Source organism: Sciurus carolinensis, chromosome 3 (genome assembly GCF_902686445.1).
Source record: "Sciurus carolinensis chromosome 3, mSciCar1.2, whole genome shotgun sequence".
Classification (NCBI taxonomy): domain Eukaryota; kingdom Metazoa; phylum Chordata; class Mammalia; order Rodentia; family Sciuridae; genus Sciurus; species Sciurus carolinensis.
In genome coordinates, this window is record NC_062215.1 from 34,668,742 (window position 1) to 34,694,022 (window position 25,281).

The 25,281-nt window shown below is 34.5% G+C and overlaps 2 protein-coding genes across 6 annotated transcripts in view; both read left to right on the top strand.

Moving 5' to 3' along the window:
• Window positions 1–6,641, top strand: part of Ints2 (integrator complex subunit 2) — a 45,474-nt gene extending 38,833 nt beyond the window's left edge. For all 5 annotated transcript variants that reach the window (XM_047546965.1, XM_047546967.1, XM_047546966.1 and 2 more), the window contains exons 20-25: window positions 1,094–1,292; window positions 3,842–4,093; window positions 4,444–4,551; window positions 4,895–5,000; window positions 6,130–6,306; window positions 6,416–6,641. In XM_047546965.1, coding sequence (XP_047402921.1) covers window positions 1,094–1,292; window positions 3,842–4,093; window positions 4,444–4,551; window positions 4,895–5,000; window positions 6,130–6,306; window positions 6,416–6,585 — 1,012 coding nt within the window. In that variant the 3' untranslated portion in view covers window positions 6,586–6,641. The remainder of the gene's footprint in view (window positions 1–1,093; window positions 1,293–3,841; window positions 4,094–4,443; window positions 4,552–4,894; window positions 5,001–6,129; window positions 6,307–6,415) is intronic.
• Window positions 6,642–10,283: 3,642 nt separating this feature from the next.
• The window catches only part of Brip1 (BRCA1 interacting helicase 1), a 179,818-nt gene continuing 164,820 nt past the window's right edge, over window positions 10,284–25,281 (top strand). Inside the window, 6 exon segments of the mRNA XM_053743362.1 lie at window positions 10,284–10,622; window positions 12,275–12,397; window positions 14,112–14,223; window positions 16,048–16,221; window positions 18,987–19,114; window positions 20,735–20,852. Of these exon segments, the coding sequence (XP_053599337.1) occupies window positions 12,305–12,397; window positions 14,112–14,223; window positions 16,048–16,221; window positions 18,987–19,114; window positions 20,735–20,852 (625 nt within the window). The 5' untranslated portion in view covers window positions 10,284–10,622; window positions 12,275–12,304.

Here is a 25,281-nt window from a genome sequence, read left to right on the forward strand (position 1 = left end):
ATTCAGAAATTTTGGATTGGAGTTTGAGATTTTTTTCTTTAACACATACTCTAAGTAATTCTTCAGTTTGGGGAAGCATGCTATAGTTTATTTAACCACTTACATGTATATAGATATTTAGGTTGTTTCCAATGTTTCAATTATAAATATACATCTATAATGTCTGTGAAGGCACATATGTGAGTTCTCTCTGTAATAAAAATAGAGAAATAGAATTTTTTTTTTTCCTTGTGGTGCTGGGGATTGAACCCAGGCCTTGTGCTTGCAAGGCAAGCACTCTACCAACTGAGCTGTATCCCCAGCTCATTTCTGTTTTTTTATATAGGCTTAGCATTTAGAGTTCTAGAGGTTATTTATCTCTCTTTTTTTTTTTTTTTGGTTTTCTTTTTTTAAATTTAATTTTTTTTCTATTTTTATCTCATTTAATAACAATTTAAATCTCATTTAAGTTTAATCTGTAACAATCTTCAAGGAATGAAATATTGTGTAGCTATTTTATAGATGAGGAAACTGTAGCTTAGGAAGTATCTTCCTCAGGTTAGTGGATGAACCACTCTTAGAATAAAACATTGCTGGGACTCGGAATATAGCTCAGTTGGTAGAGTGCTTGCCTCACTTGCACAAGACCCTGGGTTCAATCCCCAGCACCACAAAAAAAAAAAATAAATAAATAAATAAATAAAAAAATAAAATAAAACATTGCCTTGCTGCCTTGCTCTGCAAAAGGCAAGTAGAAGGAATAATCTGGTCTTCATCTTATTAATCATGGGATATGCCTTTTTGAGGACAGCTGCTTTGCAGGCTTGTATCGAAGAAGTCTGCTGGTAAACAGAGTATCTTTTCAGTAGAGCTTACATTGCATTTTATTGTAGCTGGTAAATTGAAAGAGAATACTATTTATATTACCTTAAAATATTGAGAATATAAAAGATTCATTAAACTTTTATTTTGAGAACAAATACTTCAGTGGGAGAAGTTACCACTCTGCTGTTCAGGGTTTTCTAATTTTTTAAACTGAATTCATCATGTTCTGACTAATTAATACACTTATGTTCTTTCCGATATATTTTTCTTCTCCTTTTTCTGTATTTAGATGCCCCCCACTAATGGATATTACCCTACACATGTTGAATGGATATCTTCTTGCATCTAAAGCTTACCTTAGTGCTCATCTGAAGGAAACAGCAGAGCAAGATAGACCTTCTCAAAATAATACAATAGGTTTAGTTGGACAAACTGATGCCCCAGAAGTTACCAGAGAAGAACTGAAAAATGCATTACTGGCTGCTCAGGTAAATTTTGCTGAAATAAAATTTTAATCCAAAGGGCATATCATATCCTCTATGTATATCAGTGACATATTATGCTGTGCATTCCTTTTATTACAGAATCTATTACAATGATGTTACCTTTATTTTTGAATATTGGATGAACTGAAACTGGGAATAATTTTTTTTTTTTTTTTTTTTGCGGTGCTAGGGATCGAACCCAGGTCCTTGTGCTTGCAAGGCAGGCACTCTACCGACTGAGCTATCTCCCCAGCCCCGGGAATAATCTTTATGATGAAAATTTAATAGTCATTTAAATAACATATTTTAACAAAATATAAGTAATTTAGAGGTTATAGTTATCTCTTCAACTCATTCAACAAATATTTATTGGAAATCTATGTACCAAATACTGTTCCAGAGACTGGGGATACCTTGGTGAAGAAGACAAAATCTTTGGTTATTTATTTCTTACAAGCAAATGTTAGAAAAAGAAATTAAATATTGGAGACAGACAGTAAACAGACAAATGAGTACATATATAGTAAAATGTTAGGCAGTGATAAATACTGTGACAGTATATGCAGTTCATCTTTTTATTAGAAAAGTTTTACAACAATGTATAATTTCACTGAACCTTAAGTAGTCTTTTGTTTTTGTTAGATTGAACCCAGGGATCCTTTACCACTGAGCCACATTGCTGGACCTTTTTATTTTTACATTGAAACAGGGCCTTGCTAAGTTGTTTAGGCCTTGCTAAGTTTCCTCATGAGACTGGCATTGAACTTTTGATCCTACTACTTCAGCTTCCTGAGTCACTGAGATTACAAGTGTACACCACCATGCCCGGCTTAAATTGTCATGTTTTGAATAATGCAATTTGAGGTCATCAAACTAGACATGTCTTTTAGTTTGAAATATATATTCTGAAATCTTTTCATTGGCAATAGGGGAATTAGGAGTAATGACATGGGGCCACAATTCATAGTGGGTGATACTGAAGTAAAGTCTTTATCTCACTTAATATGAATATTGGTAGAAATATTAATATGTTTGCTGGGCTGGGAGCTGTAGCTCAGTGGCAGAGTGCTTGCATAACATGGGTGAGGCACTGGGTTCCATCCTTAGCACTGTAGAAATATAAATAAAATAAAGACATGTTGTTCATTTACAACTACAAAAAATTTTTAAAAATATATGTTTGCTGGGCTGGGGATATAGCTCAGCTGGTAGAGTGACTGCCTTGCATGCACAAGGCCCTGGGTTCAATCCCCAGGACCAAAAAAAAAAAAAAAAAAAAAAAAAATGTTTGCTTACAAGGTGTTGCCCACTCTCTTTTGCAGGTATCTACAACATTACACTAAAAAAATTCTAAAATAAATCTTTCCCTAAAAGTGAGGATAAGGGATTGAGGATTATAATAGTTAATGTCTATATAAAACTTATTATGTGTTGTGTGTTAGTCTAAGTTATTTACATATATTGTCATTTAACTTTTACAACCAACCTATGAGGTATGAAGTATTATTATCTTGATTTTTACAGATGAGGAAAATGAAGTTTAGGTTAAGTGATTTACTCAAGGTTATGCATTTGGTAAATGGCAGAGTTGGGTTTCATTCCTAGGCATTCTGGCTCCACAGACTGGAAACAAAATCAAAACAAAACAGAATATCAGAAACTAAAAATCCCTAGCACAGCACAGATTGTAAAGTAAGACTGACCTTGTTTTATAATCATCAGGTTCTTAAACATTTAGATCAGGTCATTGTTTTCTTCTAACTTAGGCAGTGACTAATTTCAGTGATGCATGTCATATATTTTTTCTTTTTGCTAAAACTCCTTCCTCTAGATGAAGGTAATTACAGCTCTCCTTCATATGTAGTGGCCTCAAGTACATCACCCCTCAAGCTGTTGTTCTATGAAATGACACCCAAGCTTGTAGGCTGAGCAACAGTGAGTTGAGTAGGTGATGGGATTGTGAGGTAGAATCTCTTGTTGTAAAACTAGGGCCACTAAAGAGCCTGTCTTCAATTTGAAAGGGAAAAGAGATACGGGAAGTGATTTAGGCATTAATTATTATTATCATAATTATTATTCAGAGAAATTAACTGGTAGCCACATGAGAAAAAGAGAGCAATATAGTTCAGATCCTGGGAAAAGCAGGAGATTAAGAGGAAGAAAGGGAGATATTGATAGAAGTTATTTTTGCCTAGGGCCTGTTTTGGACGTCAATGAATCAGAGTACCCTTCTAGGCAAGTTCTTAAATTGGAGTCTCTGGATTTGCCTTAGAACCATATGATCTCCATGACATTGTGCTTGTGCTTGTTTGCATACATTAATTTTATGGGAAGAGAGTTTATAGTTTTATTCTGATTCTTAAGGGGTTCATGACCTTAAGGAGGTGAAAACCACTGTTCTATAAATTGCTCACTTCTGCTCTAAGACACACACTTTGTGTATGTTTAAAGAAATTGTTTTGTAATTTGTGTTCATATGAAAAGATAATTAGATATGTTTTCAGACCACCATCTCAAACTTCTTACCTTCATTCTGTTTAATTTGCTTGTAGGATAGTGCAGCTGTCCAGATTCTTTTAGAGATTTGTTTACCCACGGAAGAGGAAAAAGCAAAAGGTGTCAATCCAGACAGTTTGCTTAGGAATGTTCAAAGTGTCATTACCACCAGCACTCCAAATAAGGAAATGGAGGAAGGAGAAGATAATTTGCTCTGTAACCTTCGAGAAGTTCAGTGCCTTATCTGTTGTCTGTTGCACCAAATGTACATTGCAGATCCCAACATTGCTAAGCTTGTTCATTTTCAGGTGTGTTTTCAAAGAGTATCTTTTGTGGTTGAACTTTTAATATCTTGGGGGTTTTGAATACTAACTTAATAGTGATCAGTTAGAAATTAGAGTAATATAAATGATCATTGTCTTTTACAATATGGAGAAAAATCCAAATTTTTATGATTTTTTTCCAACCTAATAAAGTATTCAAATAATTTACCTCTATTCTAGTTCATCAGAAAATTTTAATGCCAGGATACATGTGGGCTCTGTAGCCTTCTGAGCATCTTTTATAGAAAGGGAGTAAAACCTTCATTTATGTTTTTGATCTATATTTATTTGACTTACAGTTATTTTTAACTTTTTCCCCTTTTTTGTTGAGATAGGGTTATCCATGTGAACTTTTGCCTCTGACAGTCGCAGGTATTCCATCTATGCACATCTGTCTGGATTTCATACCTGAGCTTATTGCACAGCCAGAACTTGAAAAACAGGTAATGAACATTTTTGAGCTTAAGAACATTTTGATTTCACTCTAGAGTGTTCCTAGTTATATAAACCATTTTAAAATTTTTAATACTTAAAATTTTTCCTTGAGAAACACGTAACATTTGGCTTGGTATTGGTCGTGCACGCCTATAATCCCAGCAACTTGGGAGGCAGGAGGATCACAAGTTCCAAGCTAGCCTCAGCAACTTTATGAAGCCCTAAGCAACTTAGTGAGACCCTCCTAAAACTAAAAATAAAAAGGGCTGGGGATGTGGTTCAGTAGTTAAGTGCCCCTGGGTCCAATCCCCTGGGCCAAAAAAAATGTAACATTTGGATTTTGTATTACAGATATTTGCTATCCAGTTGCTTTCCCACTTGTGTATCCAGTATGCATTACCAAAGTCACTTAGTGTGGCGCGCTTAGCTGTCAATGTCATGGGAACTTTGCTGACAGGTTTGTAGCCAGTCAACATCAATAACAAAAGCTTCTAATGTATATTAACACATTTAGGGATGGGGATGTAGCTCAGTTGGTAGAGTGCTTGCCTCGAAAGCATAAGACCTTGGGTTCGATCCCCAGCATTGCAAAAAAAAAAAAAAAAAATTAGCACATGTATTTTCTGAATTTAGTGACTCAGTCTTTTTGTGTTAATATGAGACAATAGAATACAATATATTTTATTACTGATTTAACTTACACCATCTTTGTGTTATTCTTCTTTTGAAAAATTTTGTTTAGAAATGTGATTTATTGTGTAGAAGAGATGAATAGGTAGGCAAATTTTATCATTCATTTTGTGAATGAATATTTATATATATAGTAAATAGAATAAATTTTCCAAGTCTTATACATGGAAGTCAAATTTAGTTTGTGAATATAATTATAATTATATCAGTAGAAAATAAACTGGTTTTTTGCAAATGCTCAGAGTTCCAGAAAAATATAATTATATATATAAAGAACACATAAATATATTATGTGCTTTCTTAAGTTCTAAAGCATATTGTAACATTTTAACCATCTTCTGGTTTATAAAGTAAAATAGTATGAAAATAACTACTTTAAAATACATGAACTAAAATTCAATCCTTTAAAGTTATTTCATTAATTAAATTTAGTTAATTTAGTATTCTTTCTCAGTGTTCATTTTTGTTTTCATTTTATTTACCTCATAATTACTTGTAGTGGTTCAGAGTTTATATAACCTGAATTCAATCCCAGTTTCACACTAGATGGCTGTGTGACTTGGAACAAGTTTTTTTTTTAACTTCTCTAAGGTTTATTTAAGTTTTCTCATATGTAAAAGGGGTGTCATAATGGTACTTTTCTCATTCATAAAATTGTGAGAATTAAATAATTGTGAGAATTAAATAATGTGGGCAGTGCACTTATCATAGTGCTTGGGCATAAAAAGTATCTTGGATGACTGACGAGATTGTGAACTCTCTAAAGGCACGGCTAGCAGTCTCTTACAAAAAGTATCTCCAGTACAGAATATGGGCCTTAGTTTGTTGTATAGGCTGTGTATGTTGAACTTATATCTGTAAGATAAAAAAAATGCTGTTTCATTTCTTTTTAACAGTTTTAACACAGGCTAAGAGGTATGCTTTTTTCATGCCAACTCTTCCAAGTTTAGTGTCTTTTTGTCGAGCATTTCCTCCATTGTATGAGGATATTATGTCTTTGCTGATTCAAATAGGACAAGTTTGTGCCTCTGATGTTGCCACTCAGACAAGAGACATTGACCCAATCATTACACGTACGTGATAACTCATTTTTCCAGAATTCATCTTAATATTTTAAATAAGAGGCCAAATTACTTTCCAGATTTCTTGTCTTAATTTGTTTTTCTTTCCTTATGTGTTTAGGTCTTCAACAAATAAAGGAAAAACCAAGTGGATGGTCTCGAATCTGTAAAGATCCATCTTATAAAAATGGATCCAGGGACACTGGAAGCATGGATCCTGATGTACAGCTCTGTCATTGTATTGAAAGTACAATAATTGAAATAATAAACATGAGTGTTAGTGGAATTTAAAAAAAAAATTAAAACAAAAAATGAAGCTGCTCACTACATATACCCATCACGAATCTGCATCTTATAGCAGCTCTAAACTGAGTGGGATCAGTAATGTCTTGGAATTGCTGAAATGATTCAGTTCAACGTGAATACAATTTAGAACTCTCTGAGAATTATGCTTGCTTGTATTTGATTGGCACGTCTTTGGATCTACTTTGCTGGTATGTTTATGTTGTAGTAGCTTGAGTTTTTCTTCCACTGGGAACACATTTAAGAAACTCATTACCGGAATGGGAATTTGGCCTTGTACTTAGCTTTTGAAGCAAAGAAAGACTGCCATGCCTTTAATTTAATGTTTCTCATAAAAATGAGTGTGTGGGTAGCCCTAGTGTTTTAACTGTGAGCTTGTAACAGAGTATGTCAAAGATCGAAGGATGGGAGGGCAAAAAAGGGATTAAGCGAAGGGAGAATTCAGGAAAAATTAGGAGTTAAAGACCCAAATAGAAATCCTAAAGACTTGTAATACAAGTAATAGTAATGCAGGTTGAAATTCTAGTTCTCAAGAAGCAGTATTAAGGCTTTAAGCAAAAGGCAAGTAGCTTCTATAAATGAATCCATAGAATTACAGGTGATGATTTAAAGATTTCAAATATTTGCTTCAGTTTTTACCAATATATGAAGCCATATGTTTAAAGAGATACTTGAATAATTTGGAATTTGGAAATATTGGTTTAAAAGTGTTTACAGAAACATCTCTGTGTGAAGAAGAACCTAAAAGGAAGTCTCATTTATTTTATTTTTTACATTTATTTTTATAAGGCTTTATTAACTTATCAGATTCTCAGAGAGGGGAATAGATGTCAAATTAAATGAAATTTAGAGCAATAAAACCCATTGGACTAAAGAGCTCTTGGTTTATCATCAAGATTATAATTCACATTTTCCTTTGAGAAGATCTTTGAGAAAATATTATACAGTGTTTAAACCTCAGGAAAAATTAAAATGTGGCAAATACTATCTTGCTGAAGGATATTGCAGTTCTCTTGTTAGTAACATCCATTGATTAGGTAGATGCATTCAGGTAACCCATAATCCACATTTTTCTTAAAAAAAAAAAAAAAAAATTCAGTGTCCATTGTAGAAGGTACTTCTCTTTGCCCTCTGGGATATACCTCAATTTTCCCTTCTCCCACCCTACCCCACCTTGAAACAGGTCTTTTCACTGGTAGAAGAAGTTAGGTAAGCTAATAAAGTGTTTTTTAAGAAAATAAATTTAACTTCAAGCCCTTTCACTAGCAAATAGTCACATCTCATTTTCCTTCTTTGTAAAATGGGGTTACTACTGGCCCTACCTCATAATGATATTCTATAAAAACTGGTTTGTAGCTGTTTCCAATCATGAAGTGAATAGTATCATGCGTGACAGAATATTTGTAACTTTTTATTAGATGCTTAATGTAATTAAGTAATTTTGATGTGAAGAATAAAAGAGTATGATGAAAAAATACCACAGGAATTTTCATATTTTTAAACAAGGCAGTTTTGTAGTCTCATAAGATTAAATACAACTGCTCCTGTTTTATTTTTAAACTGAGGCCTTGGAATATTTTGTGTGAATAGGTATCCCTTAGGACTTACAAAAAGGTTGAAGTATGTTTTCTAACTAAATGCAGTACACATTTCCTGGATCAATTTTCAAAGACTGGTCAAAACCTGCTGTTGTTAAAATAATAACATGCTGTTTTTCATCAGCTTTGTTGATGATGTAAATAAATGTGTAAATATATTAGTAAATGTTAATATTCATGTATTTTAAGTTAAGGTTATAAAATTTGTCACAATGTGATTTTTTTATTCAAGTGAAAACAGATGTGTGCAGCTATTTTGGATATTGATTTATAAACATTCATATTCTTTATCAAATGAACTCAGTTTTTGGTGTTTCATTCTACAATAGTTGTTACCCTGAAAGGAACAATTGAAGGGACTGAAATCCAGGATTGCCTGGTTCCAGAACTTAGGTATATTATGTTATGCCACACACCTTAAATGGCACTAAGAGGTTAGAGTCAATTGAAAACCTTTGGAATTTAAGTGAGGAAAATTATAGTTAACCCTACAGCAGTTACTTCAAATATTTGATCTTTTAAAAAATAGTAAAAGTAAAGTAACAATTTGAAGTTACTTTTTTTTTTTTGGTGGTGCTGGGAATTGAACCCAGGGCATTGTGCATTCCAGGCAAGCACTCTACCAATTGAGCTATATCCCCAACCCTTGAAGATACTTTTAAGGATTTTTAAAAATAAATTATCCTTCATCCCATTGTAATAGTAAATTACTCCTTCAGCTCTGCTTATCCATATGTATTTTCACATTACTGAACTGCTAACATTTAACATGGAGTCTGCTTTTTTCACTTAACTTTATAAGAAATTTTTTTCTTGCAAGTAGTTTTTTATGATAATTTTATTGGCTTCAAAATTTATTGAATTGATATAACTATCTCCTAGAATGGGGAATTTATAATTTTTAATTACTACAAATAGGTAAATAGTATTACAAATTGAGGTATTACCACCTTTTCTTTTACATTATGTTTTTGGGATAAATTTCTGGGTCTGAGATTACTAGGCAATGGGTAGAATTAATTTATATGACAAGTTTTGTTATTTTGAGAATATGTAGTGAAACTGAACTGTGAGACAATGTCTTCTCCCTCCTCCCAGCAAACTTCCCTCTTCAAACTAATCATATGAATTTAAGAAACCCTCTCCGATTTTGCCTTTTGGGGATATTAGTATTTGAGTTAAGTTTAGGTTATACAAATTTCCCCCCCTCCAGTATTGGGAGTCAACCCAGGGGTGCTCTACCAGAGTTACACCCCAGACATTTTTGAGACAGGGTACTTGAGATCCTCCTTACCTCAACCTTTTGAGTAGTGGGGTTACAGGTAAGCCCCACTGCACCCTGTTGGTTATACATAATTTAAAGAACAATAAATGAATTTGGCGAGATCATGACTAACCCCTTACCTTGAGGAAACTGAATTGTACATGACAAGTATAAACTGGTTTTAGGAAGAATGGAAAGCAAATAAGCCCTAATGTAAGTAGAAGTGATTTGTTGCTGGAGACTTGGGAGAGCATTATCTCTGTGTGATTCTATTATCCGGGAAACCCTTTGATTTTGAAATTGCCAATTGTCATAGAATCTTTTCACCTAGTTTGGCTCAGTAGTCCTGGCAATTCCGCACATTTTTTTTTTTCCTGATAACCATAGCTGTTGTAAAATTGGAAATTTCAAATTGAGCGGCACCAGAGGAGAGCTTGACAAGGCTTAGAAAGATGTTTCCTCTTGTTGGTTTACGGACCTTGAAAATAAGTGTTAGTTTCCAGAGACTTGGTTAACCCCATCAGTTTGAGAAACGACAAGGGAGGGAAGCGTTTTTTCTTTAAAAAAGCCCCTGGGGTTTACTCCAGTCCACTCTTTCTTAAATGGTGGTTGCCTTCCGGTGCCGCCAAGTACATTGGGTTGGTTCTTGTTTCGGAGTCTTCCATTGGGTGCTGGAGTTCTCGCCCCCTAACCCCTCGCTGGGATTGGCTGCTTTCTTTCTGGTCTTGGCAGGTGATTGGTTGTCTGAGCTCGCTCGGCGATTGGGTGTTGGGAGTCAAGGGGGTGGGAAGCGGGAATTCATTCGGGGTTGTGTTGAGGGGACTAAGCGGGAGCCGGGAAAAGTAAAGCGGCCGGAACCCGCAACGCGCAAGGGAGTAGCAATCAGCAAGGAAAAGAGAGGATTAAGGCTTGCGCCATTTTCTCTCTGCTAGAGATCTGCATTATTTGTTCTCAGAGATGTTATCCTCCCCCCCGTGAGTTGGAGCCTAGTTCTCGTTGCTTCTCTTTCCCCTCAGCACAGGCACGTCTGAGGGAAGCCCGGGGGAAGCGCGCCAAGCCTGCCAGCATGGTTCCTCTGCCTTGGCCCTAGCAGCCTCTCCCGCCCTGCTATGTGGACTGGATCACCTGGCCCGCAGGACTTCAATTGCCGCGGGAGGTGGGAGGTAAGGGGAAGGAAACCAAGGGAGAAGGGAACCTATCCTTTCCTCCTTGAGCACAGGCATGACGTGAGACCGGGGCCCTCTTTACCTCTCGGCGGGAGGCAGAACGATTTGTTTCTCTTTTATGCGGTTGGTAGGGGAAGCTGCTTCTTTCTGCCACAGCCAGGGCCAGGGATGTAGTTGAGTAGACTAGCGCAGAGTTCTTGATTTAGATTGATGTTAGATTGCCCTAAAATTCATTCTCAGAGCTTTACAGACAGATTTACAGAATCGTTTTTAGAACTGGAAAATGTAGTGATTCTCAACTTCTTTTGGAACACAAACTCTGTGAAAGGTTGTTATTGGCTTCATTCATTTTCTATCGAGTGACTGCTTTAACCATCTCCATCCCTAGGTTGAATTGAACATTTTTTCCCCACGATTGCAAAAATTCCTTAGTTGATAAAAGTGTGTGTATATCATTTCCTCCTTTTTTTGACTTCTGTAGGATATATGTATTTGGAAGAGAAATCTATGAACTTTCTCTTAAGAAAAATGCAATCATGCAGAGAAATTTCTGCATGCAGTTTTAAGAGGTTACAGTCTCAGAATTACATTTATGGATCCTGGGTTAAGAAAGTGGTTTAGAAGAGTTAAGGATTAGGCATATTCTGTCTTGTCTAATTTTCATGAACAAATAAGGTTTGAGAGGTTAAGTGATTCACACACTGGAATTCAAACTTAGATTTGTTTTACTCCAAGGCCCATCTTCTTTCCATTATACTTTGCTGATCTTTAAATAAGAATTATTGAGTACCTACTATGTGTGAAGGCACTTTATCCCTGGCAACAATTTTTAAATAAGGGACTATTACAGATAAGAATCTTAAACCAGAGAAGTGAAAAGACATGTTCAGGACCTAATCTAAAACCTGTGCTTCCTGAAGTCTGGTCCACAGCTTTTTCCTTCTAACTGCAGGACTGTAGGAAGGGGAAACAGGAATAGAATAGGAGAAAAAGAGTGGTGCTATGGAATTGGAGAAAGTTGCCTTGGGAACCTATTTGTAGATTGGTTATGCCTAAATTGTTATTCTTACATTTGTTATAAGAAACAATTATTCAGGTTTGCACATTATTTCATTTCATCTTTACAAAGGTTCTGTGGGTTACATATTGTTACTATCTTTATTTTATGGATGAGGATATCAAGGGCTAGAAAAGTAAACTCCAGTATTATACAATTAATATATGGTGGGGTAGAGATACAAATCCAGATTTGTTAGCCTTTTATTTCTTAGGTGATACTGGGAATTGAACCTAGGGGTGTTCTACCACAGCTGTATCCCCATCCCTTTTTGTTTTGAGACAGAATCTTACTAAGTTACTAAGGGCCTTGATAAGTTGCTGAGGCTGACTTTGAACTTCCAATCCTTCTGGCTCAGCCTTCTGAGTTGCTGGGATTATAGGCATGTGCCACCACATCAGATCTGTCACTCTTAAAACGTGTTCTTGACCCCTGATTTATTTGTAAGACTAGGAAATTTCTTTTGCTTCCCTTTGTTTTGTTTATATATTTACTAAATCGAATTTTTATTTGTAGACTTCTGTCTTACTGTTGGGTGTCTGGTTTTCTTTGAATGACATTGTTTTAATATTGATTTTCATTTCTGTTGCAGTTAGGAATTTAAAGTAAACAAGAAAGCAGGATGTCCTCAATGTGGTCTGAATATACAATTTGTGGAGTGAAGATTAAATTTCCTTATAAAGCTTACCCATCACAGCTTGCTATGATGAATTCTGTAAGTGCTTTTTAGTAGCTGTCTTTTTTTTTTCAATGTCCATTTTTTTTTTATCATCAGCAGTTATGTCTTTAAGATATAGATACTTATGGTCCATAATATACATTGAGTATGTGAATATTCTCAGATAGTATTTAGATTGATAAGATTTGCTGGGTTCATGTGGAAAAACACTTTACCTTTGAGAAAATTAAAATTGATCACTACCGAACTGTATGTGACTATAGTTAGGATGCAAGGAAGAATTTTCTGAAGAATATTCTCAGCTTATTTTCTTTAATAAGTTAGTGTTTTCTACAAAATATTTACTGTTTTTTACAAAGAATATTCTTCTTTGCAGTGCAGTCATATCTGAGTATCTGTACAGGATTAGTTACAAGACCTACTTCCTATGCGAAAATCTGCAGATGCACAAATCTCTTATATATAAAATAGCACACCATTTACATATTTCAGTGCATATCATCTCTAGATTAGTTATGCCTAATATAATGTAAATGCTGTGTAAATAGTTGTTACATTGTAATGTTTAGGGAATAATGACCAAAAAAGTCTATACATAAACACAATTTTAATGAATATTTTTGATTTGCTGTTTGTTCAGTCCATGAATACAGAACACATGTATACAGAGGCTGACTGTATTTTAATCATCTAGAAAATTAATACACAAATTTGAGTAAATCAACTTTCCAGCTTGTTAAATCTTAATATTTGACCATATTTACTCTGTATCAGATTATTACTACCCTGAATTTGTTCTTTTTATTTCTTAGTTGTTTTGGACTTTTTTTTCAGTCGTACTGGGGATTGAACTCAAGGGTGGTCTACCACTGAGCTACATCTCCAGTGCTTTTTTATTATATATTTTTTTCTAGTGGGTTTTTAAAATTTTGAGGCAGGGTCTTGCTAAATTGACCAGGCTGTTCTCTAACATGCAATCCCCCTAGCTCAGTTCTTGAATTATTGGAATTGCAGGTGTGCACAGTAGTATCTTTCTGTAGAACTTTTTTTTTGCAGTGCTGGGGATCAATCCAAAGACTTCACACATGTTGGAAAAGCACTCTGTCATTAAGCTGTATCCCTAGCCCAGTTTTTTTATAAGATGTAGCCTTATTGATTGTTAATCCATTTTAATTGTGACTTGGTATTTCGTTGCATGAATATATTAGAATTTATTTCTCCATTTTCCTATTGGGCATTTAGGTTGTTTACATTCTTTTGGAATTAGCAAGCATTTCTGGTATGAACTTTTTTATATATTTCCTTGTGTTTGTGGAGGAAAGGTTTGGGGTATATAATAGAACTGGATTTTGGCATCTTTAACTTTACTTCAAATTGTTAATTTTTTTTTACACAGTGGTTGTAACACTTTGTATTCCCATTTGTATTCAGTATCCTCCGTTTAGTTTTTATCAAAGATATTCAAAGGTATTAGTGTATTTCAGTTTTATAGAAATGATTGGTGTTTGCATAATTGAAGCATAAATTGCTCTTTTCATTTCTTCTGTTGTACTTGGGATGCTTATCTATCCAAAATAATTGTAGGGAGAGGTGTAAAGACATAAAGTCTGGATTTAACTAAATATTGGTTCTTTGTGCTATTCTTGTGTTCCGTGAAATTTTCTTTGCTGTTTATTTGTACTTCTGATAAAGAGAAACCTAATAAGGTAAAATGTTTATTGACTTTTTAAATTAATTTCTTCACCTGTAGATTGTCAGAGGATTAAACAGTAGTCAACATTGTTTGTTGGAGAGCCCCACAGGAAGTGGAAAAAGCTTAGCCTTACTTTGTTCTGCTTTAGCATGGCAGCAATCTCTTAGTGGTAAGTAGTTGCTTGATATCTTCAGGTAGTTTGTTGCTGTCTGAAAAAAAATATGATAAAGTACTCTATTCAGACCGTGTTAACCATGTTCTAGGTAATTTAAATAATCTCTTTTAAGGTATTTCTTTATAATATGTTCTATATCTTCCCAAAGAATTTCAATATAGCAAGATATGTTTAATCCTAAAATATTCATATAATTTGGTCTTTTATTTGATAATTAGAGAGTACATGAGTGTTTTGGATGCCTAGAGTTATTATGAAAATAATTGGTTGATAATTGGCTTGTAAAAGATGCAAAAGATGAAGCTGTCATGATTCTAATATTGGGTTTTTTGAGGGAATCCTCTAATATATTTGCTTATCTGACTTTCATAGCATTAGAACATGGAATATATATATAAAAAAAACAACAGTCTAACTGTGCAGTGGCGCATGCCTGTAATTCCAGTGTCTCAGGAGGCTGAGACAGGAAGATCAAGAGTTCAAAACCAGCTTCAGCAAAAGCTAGGCGCTAAGCAGTTCATTGAGACCCTGTCTCTAAATAAAATACAAAATAGGGCTGGGGGTGTGGCTCAGTGGTGGAATGCCCAAGTTCAATCCTTAGTACACCCAATAAATAAATAACATTCTAGTTAATCTTACTAGTTTGGATATTAGATGAGCAGAGGTTTATTGTATTGTTTGCATGAATTCATACTATTTCTTATTACTTTTACTTTATTCGCTAACAAAACACTTATTAATGTTTGCTTTTATGAAAAATGTTGTAATCTTCTTTTGAAGATTACATAATTTTCAAAGATTTTGTAATCCAAAATGCAGTACTGAATACATTTGAGGTACCTAATTAGATGGCTTTGACTTAAAGTATTAGGAGAATTTGAAGTTAACCATGGGCATATACGTGTATAGGCACATCTTCAAAAGGAAATGTTTGTATTACTGACGAGACTGTTAAAAATAAAAAGTAAATATTTTATAAGCTTTGGAGTGTCCATTTTGATTCCTACTAATGTTAATCTTTGGGGGGAGAAAATGAGATTATCAGCCGAGTGTGGTGTTGCATGCCCATAATCCAACCAGCTCAGGAGGCTGAGGCAGGAGGATCACAAGTTCCAAGCCATCCTCAGCAACTAAGTGAGGCTGTAAGCAGCTTAGCAAGACCCTGTCTCAAAAATGAAGGGAAAAATTGATATAACCCTTATGTGTTTACATTATTATTTAGGGTATGGAACTTTGAGATTCTTTATTTAGTGAAATGGTAGTAATTAAGAATATGCTTTAGAGCTGGGCATGGTCGTGCATGCTTGTAATCCCAGCTACTTGGAAGGGTGAGGCAGGAAAATTGCAAGTTTGAAACTAGTTTAGGCAATTTAGTGAGACCCTGTCTCAGAATAAAAATTTAAAAGAACTGGGGATGTAGCTTAGTAGTAGAGGCCCTAGGTTCAGTCCCTAGTGCTGGAGAAAAAAAAAAAGAGAGAGAATATGCTTTAGGTCTTCATTTTATTCCTTCCTACTTGATTTTTTAAATAAATTTCAATATAAATGAATACTTTAGTGGTTGTGCTTTAGATTTTTGTAGACTATAAATAGTATCTTCTCCATAAATGCTCTGACATAAGCATTTCTCTTCTTTCATAATTCGATGCTTTAGATAGTGTTTGCCAGGTCTGGTACTTTCCTGGTTTTTGCCCTAAAAATTTGTATCCTATGAAATCTTCCGGTCCTGGATGGACTGAAGTGGTTACCCACCCTAGCTGCAGGAAAGAGTAATGTTTGCTTAATTAGATATATTACAAATAGGGGTTCTTTCATTTTTAGGGAAGCCAGCGGATGAAGGCATAAATAAAAAAACTGAAGTACCCTTGTCATGTTGTTGTACATGCCATTCAAAGAATTTCATACACAGAGACCTGAACCAAGGAACTTCACATCATTTCAATAGTCCAAGCACACCACCCTCTGAAAGAAATGACACTTCATCAACTTGTCAAGGTAAATTGTATTTCTTTTGGGTCTGTTGGTGTTTGTAACTGGAATCTTAGTTATTATTGATACAAGGCCTAATTTAGATAAATTTAGTTAGCATAATTATGTATCGTTCCATAATTTTTATGGAATTATTTATTTATGTTTGGTGCTGGGAATGAAACCTAAGGCATTATGCATGCTAAGCATGTGCTCCATCACTGAGTTACATGCCCAGCTGGAATTATTTAAAATAACAGAGTGGTAAAAATCCTTCAGCCTTTGTTTGACTTAATCCTTTGAAACATTTTGCTGACTTAGTTCATTTTTTGATGAATTTAAGGGAAAGTAAATGATTTTAGAAATTGATATCATTTGTAGTCAGTATTATTAATTATATGTTAAAATTTTATAAAACATAGTGTTTGTATCCTAAGACATAATCTGTTTAGTCTCATTTATTCATTCTTGATAAATTTGCTTGACCTTCTGAAAACATTGTCTTACATAAGAATCAGGTATGTTTTATGTATGGTCCTTAAATAGTTCTTATGAGAGTAAGAGAAACACATTAACACTACCATAAAATTTTTCTTTTTTTTTTTTTCCATAAAATTTTTAATATTCTGCTTTTGACTACTGTCAGTCAGGATTATTGAGAATTGTCTAAATAGGGTAAATCTGGGTTGTGTTCTGATACCTTCTTTGTAAGTAAATTCTTTGATAAGATATAACCTAAATACAGAAAAGTGAAAATCCTTGGTGTTTGGCTTGAATTTTCCCAAAGTGAATACACTCATATAACTATCAGACTTAAAAAAAAAAAAAAAAGACATTACCCACACCTCATACACTCTCCTGTTCTTTTCTAGGCACTATTCTTTCTCTCCATAGGTGACTTATCCTGCCTTCTGTCAGCAATGATGAATTTTGCCTCCTTGTAGAAATGGAATTATATATATATTCTCTAAGTGTCTGGCTTTTGCTTAACCTTGTATTTGTGAGCTTCATCCATGCTCTTTCATGTGGTCATAATTCTTGTTTCAGTATATTATTTCCTTGGGTGAACATATCAGAATTTATTAATCTATTCTTTGTTTAATGTAGTTATGAACTTTTTTTTTTAATACTGGTGCCAGTAAGTCAGATGATTATTAGAATTCTTTAACAAAAAGAGGCATTTTTAAATTAAGGTATGTTTTTTAGACAGTGCTGTTGCATACTTAATAGATTATAGTATAGTGTAAACATTACTTTTTTTTTTTTTGGTACTGAGAATTTAATTCAGGGCACTTAACCGCTGGGTCACATCCCAGTATCTCCCAAATACACTAAAAAGAAAAAGAAACTCCTAGAAATCAGTAAAAAAACAACCCAATAGATAAATTGGCAAACAACTTGAACTTGAATAGGCAATTCACTAAAGAAGATATTCAAAAGACGAATAAACATACAAGAAAATGTACATTAGTTACTAGAGAAAATACCATTTAAAACTCAGGGCCAAGTTGAGCATGCGTGTAATTACAGTTAACTCCAGATGCTGAGGCAGGAGGATCACAAGTTACAGGCCAGCCTGGGCAACATAGTCAGACCCTGCCTCAAAAGTAAAATAAAAAGGACTAAGGATATAGTTCAGTAGTTGAGTGTTTGCCTAGCACATGTAAGGCCCTAGGTTCAACTCCTAGTACAGAAAAAAAAATAAAAAATAAAAAAAATACCTCAGGGCTGAGGTTGGGGTTGGTCCTGGGTTTGATTCCCAACACCAAGAGAAAATGAAACAAAACAAAACAAAAAACCTCAATGAGAATACCACACATGCACAAGAATGGCTAAAATTTTTAAATACTTGAAATATCAAATGTTAACAAGAATGATCAAGATTTTGGGGGCTGGTTGTGGCTCAGTGGTAGAGCTATTGCCTGGCATGTGTGAGGCATTGGATTCGATTCTCAGCACCCTGTATAAATAAATAAAATAAAAGTCTAAAAACAACTTTTAAAAAATTAAAATAAATCAAAGAATGATGAAGATTTTCATATACAGGTATACCTTCGAGATACTTTGAGTTCAGTTCCAGATCATGTCAATAAAGCAAATATTGCAATATAATCGGTCATGTGAAATTTTTGCTAACGGCATACCATTTGTGTAGTCATACATTTACATAGGATAATAGTGTTTGATTCATTCTGTTATTTTTTCCTTCTCTCCCACCCCTCTTTCCCCTCTATACAGTCCCTCCTTCCTTCATTCTTACCTCCCTCCCACCCACCACTATGTGTCATCATCTACTTATCAGTGAGATCATTTAAATAGGGTGTTGCTAAGATGCTTAGGGCCTCTCTAAATGCTGAGGTTGGCCTTGAACTTATGATTTCCTTCGATCAGCCCTCAGTTGCTGGGATTACAGGCATGAACTACCATATCTGACTAAATATAACTTTTATATGTACTAGGAAACTAAGTGATAAAGAAGTCCTTTTAAAATATCTTCTTTCCAGTGTTCTTCTAAAAAAAAAGTTGCCAGCTGGGTGCAGTGGCACAAGCCTGTAATCCCAGCGGTTTTGGAGGTTGAGACAGGACAATCGAGAGTTCAAAGCCAGCCTCAGCAAAAACAAGGTGCTAAGCAACTCAGTGAGACCCTGTCTTTAAATACAATACAAAAAACAGGTCTGGGGAATGTGGCTCAGTGGTTGAGTGCTCCTGAGTTCAATACCCCGTACCCTCCATCCCCCAAAAAGTTGCTTAAGTGTGAGTAATTTATGCTAATTTTTTATTTCTTATATAAGACTCTCCTGTAAAAACCACTCTGGCTGCAAAGTTATCTGCCAGGAAACAGGCATCCACATGTAGAGATGAAAATGATGATTTTCAAGTAGAGAAGAAAAGAATTCGACCTGTAGAAACTACACAGCAGGTAAATAGTTTATTGGCAATGAAATAATCCATTAGTTATAGCTAACCATGGTAGTCAAATATCAATCAAGTTTTCAGTGGCACTTATGCAGATTAGTTAGGTTGTGTCTCAGCCGTAAATTGAATGGTAATTTATTATAACTTCATTTTGTATAGTTACTTGTAATGAAGGAGTTTATTGTTATAGCAGGTTATTCATGGTAATGTGTCTTTAAAGTGAAACTGACTAGTACTTACTTATATATGAGGAATTTGACAGTAAAATATGAGGCATATCTTGGTAATACAGAGATTCTACGTTTTAAAAGTCCTTTTTTTCAGTACTGAGGGTTGAGCCCAGGGGTATTCTACCATTGAGCTACTTCTCTACCCCTTAAGTTTGAGACAGGTTCTTACTCAGTTGCCAAGACTGCCACTTATAATCCTCCTGCCTCAATCTCCTGAATTGCTGGGATTACAGCCATGCTCCACTGTACCCAGAAAACTCCTTCATTATTTTAATCTAATAATGGCATTTTCTTTTTGCCAAAATATCTTTGATATGAATATTGATGGTATTGATAGCTTAAGTATAATGACAGGGTTTACTCATATTTATTATTTTCTTAATATTGATACATGATAAAACATGTGTTTCTAAAAATTATTAAAGGATGTGTCAGGTCTGGTAGGAATGGAATAATTTAATAGGATATTGGCAAGTAAAAAAAAAGCATGGATATAGTTTGGAAAGAAAATGTGGTGCTATCTATCTCGGAGCCAGTAACACATGCCTGTAATTCCAGCTACTCAGGAGGCTGTGGTAGGAGGTGAGACCCTGTCTCAAAATAAAAAATAAAAAGACTGGGGATGTATCTCTATAGTGGTCCCCTGGCTCAATTCCAATTACCAGAAAAAAAAAGAAAGAAAACTTAATGCTATTTATAAAAGAAATGTAATCAGACAATTTTGTTTATCAAATATCTCGTAAGTAATAGTAGTACTCAAGTAATTTATCCTATCATATAGGAAATCATGACTATTTACATTTAAAAATTTTATTCTGAGTTCTTTTCAGTGTAAAGTGTGGCTTAAGTATTGACTGTACTTTGCTATAAAATTGTATTTGATATCTGTATGGTAGGACTATTTTATGGAAAGTCTTTTGATGTTAGTATAATTTTGATATGTCAACAATTAAATAGTATTTAAGAGTTCTTACTGTAGAGCTGTAATGAGGTGCCTCCTTGTGATTTTAGATTCTTGTGGGTTTTTTTCTTGTTTGTTTGTTTGTTTTGGTACTAGAAATTTAATCCAGAGGTGCTTTACCATTGAGCTATGTCCCCAGTCCTCTTGTTTTTTATTTTGAGATAGGGTCTCGCTAAGTTGCTGAGGCTGGCCTTGAACTTGTGATCCTCCTGTCTCAGCCTCCTAAACCACTGGGATTATAGGTGTGCACCACTACACCCAGTGTTCTCTTTGTGTTTTAAAAAATTATTTGATTATTTGCCAGATTCAAGTAGTCTTTTTATTTAAAAACAAAAAGAAAGAAAAATGCATATAGCTATTTTGACCTTTGAGAACAATTAGCCTATCAAACTTTGAGTTTATGTTAAACTTTATCTTGGTTCTGTGTTTACAGATTAGAAAACGTCATTGTTTTGAAAAGGAAACATGCCATTTAGATACACATGTTGCTTCAGTAAAGACTGTAAAGCCCAACTCTCCATTAGGAAAGGTAAACGCCTTTTCTCCACAAAATATATGTATTTATGCCATTGTTTAATTAAAGAAGACAAATGTGAACTTTTCTAACTCCATTTTTGTAGAGAAAAATAGTATGATTTAAGGAATAATGAAAAACAGCTTAGAGGTTCTAAGTACTGTCACATGTATGTTTAACTAATGTGTGAGATGGTAAACTATCCACTGTGTTTCTCAATTCTTCATTTGTAAAATGAAAAAAATTTGACTTGAGAGATCTGGAAGTTCTTGTTCTTGTATATTCTAATGTTTGTGAACTCCAGTTCCCTACTGTTCTTTCAGTATTCTTAAGGCAACAGTTCTTAAGGAGTAGACCAGGCAACTCCAGAGATTCCTGTTTTTTTTTTTTTTTTTTGTGACCTGTGAGATCAGGAGTATTTTCATAATAATATTAAGATGTTATTTGCCTTTTTAATTGTCTTGACATTTGTACTGGTGGTGCAAAAACAGTGATAAAACAGTGGTGGTAAAATAGTTGGTTCCAACCTGTATTAATAGTAATTTTCTTCATCAACATTAAGAATTGTTTTAAAAAATAAAGTCAGTTTCATTTAAGAATGTCCTGGATGAAGTAGCAAAAAATGAATAATTTTATGAAATTTCAACTTTTGAATTTTTTTTTTTTTTTTTTCCTACGGGGAATTGAACTCACGAGTGCTTTACTACTCAGCTACATCTCCAGTCCTTTTTAGTTTATTTATTTATTTTTTTTTGCGGTACTGGGGATCTGAACTTAGGGCCTTGTGCTTGCAGCTGAGCTATCTCCCCAGCCCCCTTTTTAGTTTTTATTTTGAGAAAGAGTTTCACTGAATTGCTGAGGGTCTCACTAAGTTGCCGAGGCTGGCCTTAAATTTATGGTCCTCCTGCCTCAGCCTCCTGATTTGCTGGGTTTACAGGCATGGTGCCTGATGACTGGTACCCCAAAAAAACACATCCAGAGGCAGGGTGGATGTCGAGAAAAAGTACTTGTAAAATAGTTTGGCTTGTGAGCTAAACCAGCCACTTTTTTTTCATGGGATATCATTTTTACTGGGGGATAAAAAAAAGACTGATTAAATAGCTGTGATGATTCTTGATAATGAAGTAAAGTTGATAAAATTTGAGCTTTCAAGTAAAAATTAGAATTTTGAAAAATTTGTATATATTATTGTGTGTTTGGCAGCTCTCTGGTACTTATAGACCTTTATGATTAAATTACCCATAATATTATAGAATGTGGAGTGTGTGTGTATGTGTGTATTGCTGGGGATTGAATCCAGGGCTTCATTCCTGCTAGGCAAGCACTGTATCGTTAAGCTACACCCTCAACCCCCAAGTGTGACTTTTTGATGTTGTTTAATGAAATGTGTCAACATCTATAAAATCTTTCGATCTTAGTGAACTAAATAGTATCTAAATGACCAGTTCACAATATTTCAGAATGATGCCTAGAAAAAGATCCATTCTAAGTACAAGACAGACCAGTAGACCTTTTCTTTGCTCTGTCCCCACATCCCCAGGGAACTTTAATTTTGTTTTTAACTTTAGTTGTACTTTGATGATGATCTTCATGGCAGCCTTAATGATTGGAGAAATCACCTAGATGCTTCTAGAATTAAAATGTCAAACATCATCATAATAATAAGCTATATACTTAACTTTGCCCAGGTTTTCTCATCTTCTTTCATGGTACTTTATTTTCTTCATACCCTTACTATTATCTGAATTTATTTGTTTACATGTTTATTATCTATCTGCCCCGTTAGAATGTAATGTCACTCCTTCTCATGCCTAACCCTGGTACCTGAAATAGCATATGGCATGTTAGTTACCCAATAAATATTTGTAGAATCTTCTTGAATTCTTACAATGTCTGTGAAGCAGGTACTATTGTTATTCCTAGTTTACAGATAAGGAAGCTTAGCAGTAACTTGCCCAGGGGTCTGAAAAATGGTAAATAGAGCTAATCATCCTGAGGTAGTGCCATGTTCTAGCAAATGCTATAATTCCTGTTATACATTCTCACTAAAATGCCTCTTAGAAGTTCTGAAACCATTTAAGCACAGTTCCAACATCAAAATAAGGAAAGAAATATATAGGAATTTAGGGATTTAAAAATCAAGGGTAGAATAAGCCGTGATTGTTTATGGTAGAGAAACAGATTGTTTTCTTAGGATTTTTAAAAATTTATTTTGTTTTTGTTTTCTTGAAGGGATGGGATCTCCCTATATTGCCCAGGATGGACTTGAACTCCTGGGCTCAAGAGATTCTCCCACCTCAACCTCCCAAGTAGCTGGGACTGCAGGCTCATGCCACCATGTCAGGCTAGACTTTTTGTTTTGTTTTGCTTTTATTTGTTAAGTGAATGGACTCTGGAATCAGACTGATTGATTTTTCTATTTTTAAATTAAAATTGTATATAGTTGGGGTCTACAATATGGTGTTTTGATATATACATAGTCAAGCTAATTAACATCCATCTCATCCCATGATTTCCATATTTTTTGTATGTTATGATGAGGACACCTGCTCTTAACAAATTTCCAGTAGACAATATAGCATTATTATTAACTGTAATCATCATTGTATTGACCAAATCTCTAGACCTGATTCATTCTCTAAATCTGTAACTTTGTACCCTTTGACCAACATCTCCCCAAATCTCCCACCTCTTCACCCCCTAGTAGGGTGTTCCCTGCTTCCATGTGTTTGACTTTATTATAGATCCCACAATCTAAAGTGAGATCCCACAGTATTTTTCTTTCTGTGTCTAGCTTATTTCATGTATCATAATGTCTTTCAGGTTCATCCATAGTGTTACAAGCGACAGAGTATCCTTTGTAAAGGATGAATATATGTTGTATATTCATCTTCTGATGGACATTGTTTCCATATAATGAAACTGCCTGAGGTGTTTTTTTGTTGTTTTGTTTGTTTGTTTTGTGGTATTGGGGGTTCTACCTGGGACCTTGTGCATCCTAGGTTACTACTCTCCTATTAAATTATACCCTCATCCCCCCCTTTAAAAATTTTTAAATTTTTAAATAGTCTTGCTAAGTTGCCCAGGCTAGCCTGGAATTTGCAAACCTCCTGCTTTAACCTCCCCAATGGCTGGGATTACACTGCTTGAGTTTTAACCATAGCTCTGCTTTTTAACTCTGGGTAACCTTGACTAGGTTTTTAAACTTTTGGCAAGTTCTTTAGTTTCCTCATTTGTTAAATGGGGATAATAATAGTGCCTGTCTCACAGGCTTTTGTGAAGATAAAAGTTAATATATACAAAGTTCCTAGAGTATACCTGACTATTTTAAAATTTGAGTGGCAAGTGGTAGTAGTAGTTGTAGCAGCAAATACAGGTTGAGTACTCATTATCCAAATTTTTTTGGATCTGTAGTGTTCTGAGGTTTGGATTATTTTCAGATTTTGGAATATTTTATATGCATATGGGTTGAATATCACTTCCGTGAAATGCTTGCAATCAGAAATGTTTCAGTTTTTGGAGTTTTTTGGATTTGGGGATACTTGCAAACTTTGTATTTTATAGACTATGCAGTGAGATATCTTGGGGATATCTTAAAGTCTAAACTTGAAATTCATTTAGGTTTCATTTAGACTGTGTACACATGGCCTGAAGGTGATTTTATGCAATATGTTTAGTGTGTTTGCGTTTTGACAGTGACCTATCATGTGAAGTCAAGTTTGAAATTTTCCATTTGTGGCATCATGTTGATGCTCAAAAAGTTTCAGATTTTGGAGCATTTTGGGTTTCAGGTTTTTGGATCAGGGATGCTCAGCCTGCAGTTTCATATTCATAGTTCTTTACCTGTTGCTAATAAAAGATAAATAGGGCTGGGGATATAGCTGAAAGCATAAAGCCTTACAAGCACAAAGCCCTGGGTTCGATCCCCAGCACCGTAAAAAAAAAGATAAATGATACTGATTAATAATATTACATATTTGTAGTTCTCTAAGTGCTGTTAAAGGTATTACATATATTATTGATGTCAATAAATATAAATTTTGAGAAGTTAATTTTAAAGTAAATAGAAGTTAAATAAAAAATTCTTTTAATATTTCTTAAGGATGTTGATGGCTGAAACCTGACCTCTTGACTATTAGCAAAGTACTGTGTTCTTGCCTGAATACCTGGATTTTTTTTTAATATTTTTTTTTTAAATATTGTTTAGCTGTAGATGGACATAACTTTATTTATTTAGTTTTATGTGATGCTGAGGATCAAACCCAGTGCCTCACCGTGCTAGGTGAGTGGTCTACCACTGAGCCACAACCCCAGCCCCTGAATACCTGGATCTTACTTACTTACTTTATTTATTTATTTATTTTACTCTTAGTAAGTACACATCAATTTCATTTGGGAAGAGGAAAATGTAAACATTTCAGAGTAATCTTAGTAAAGTAATATGTGGTATTGACAAATTTTTTTCA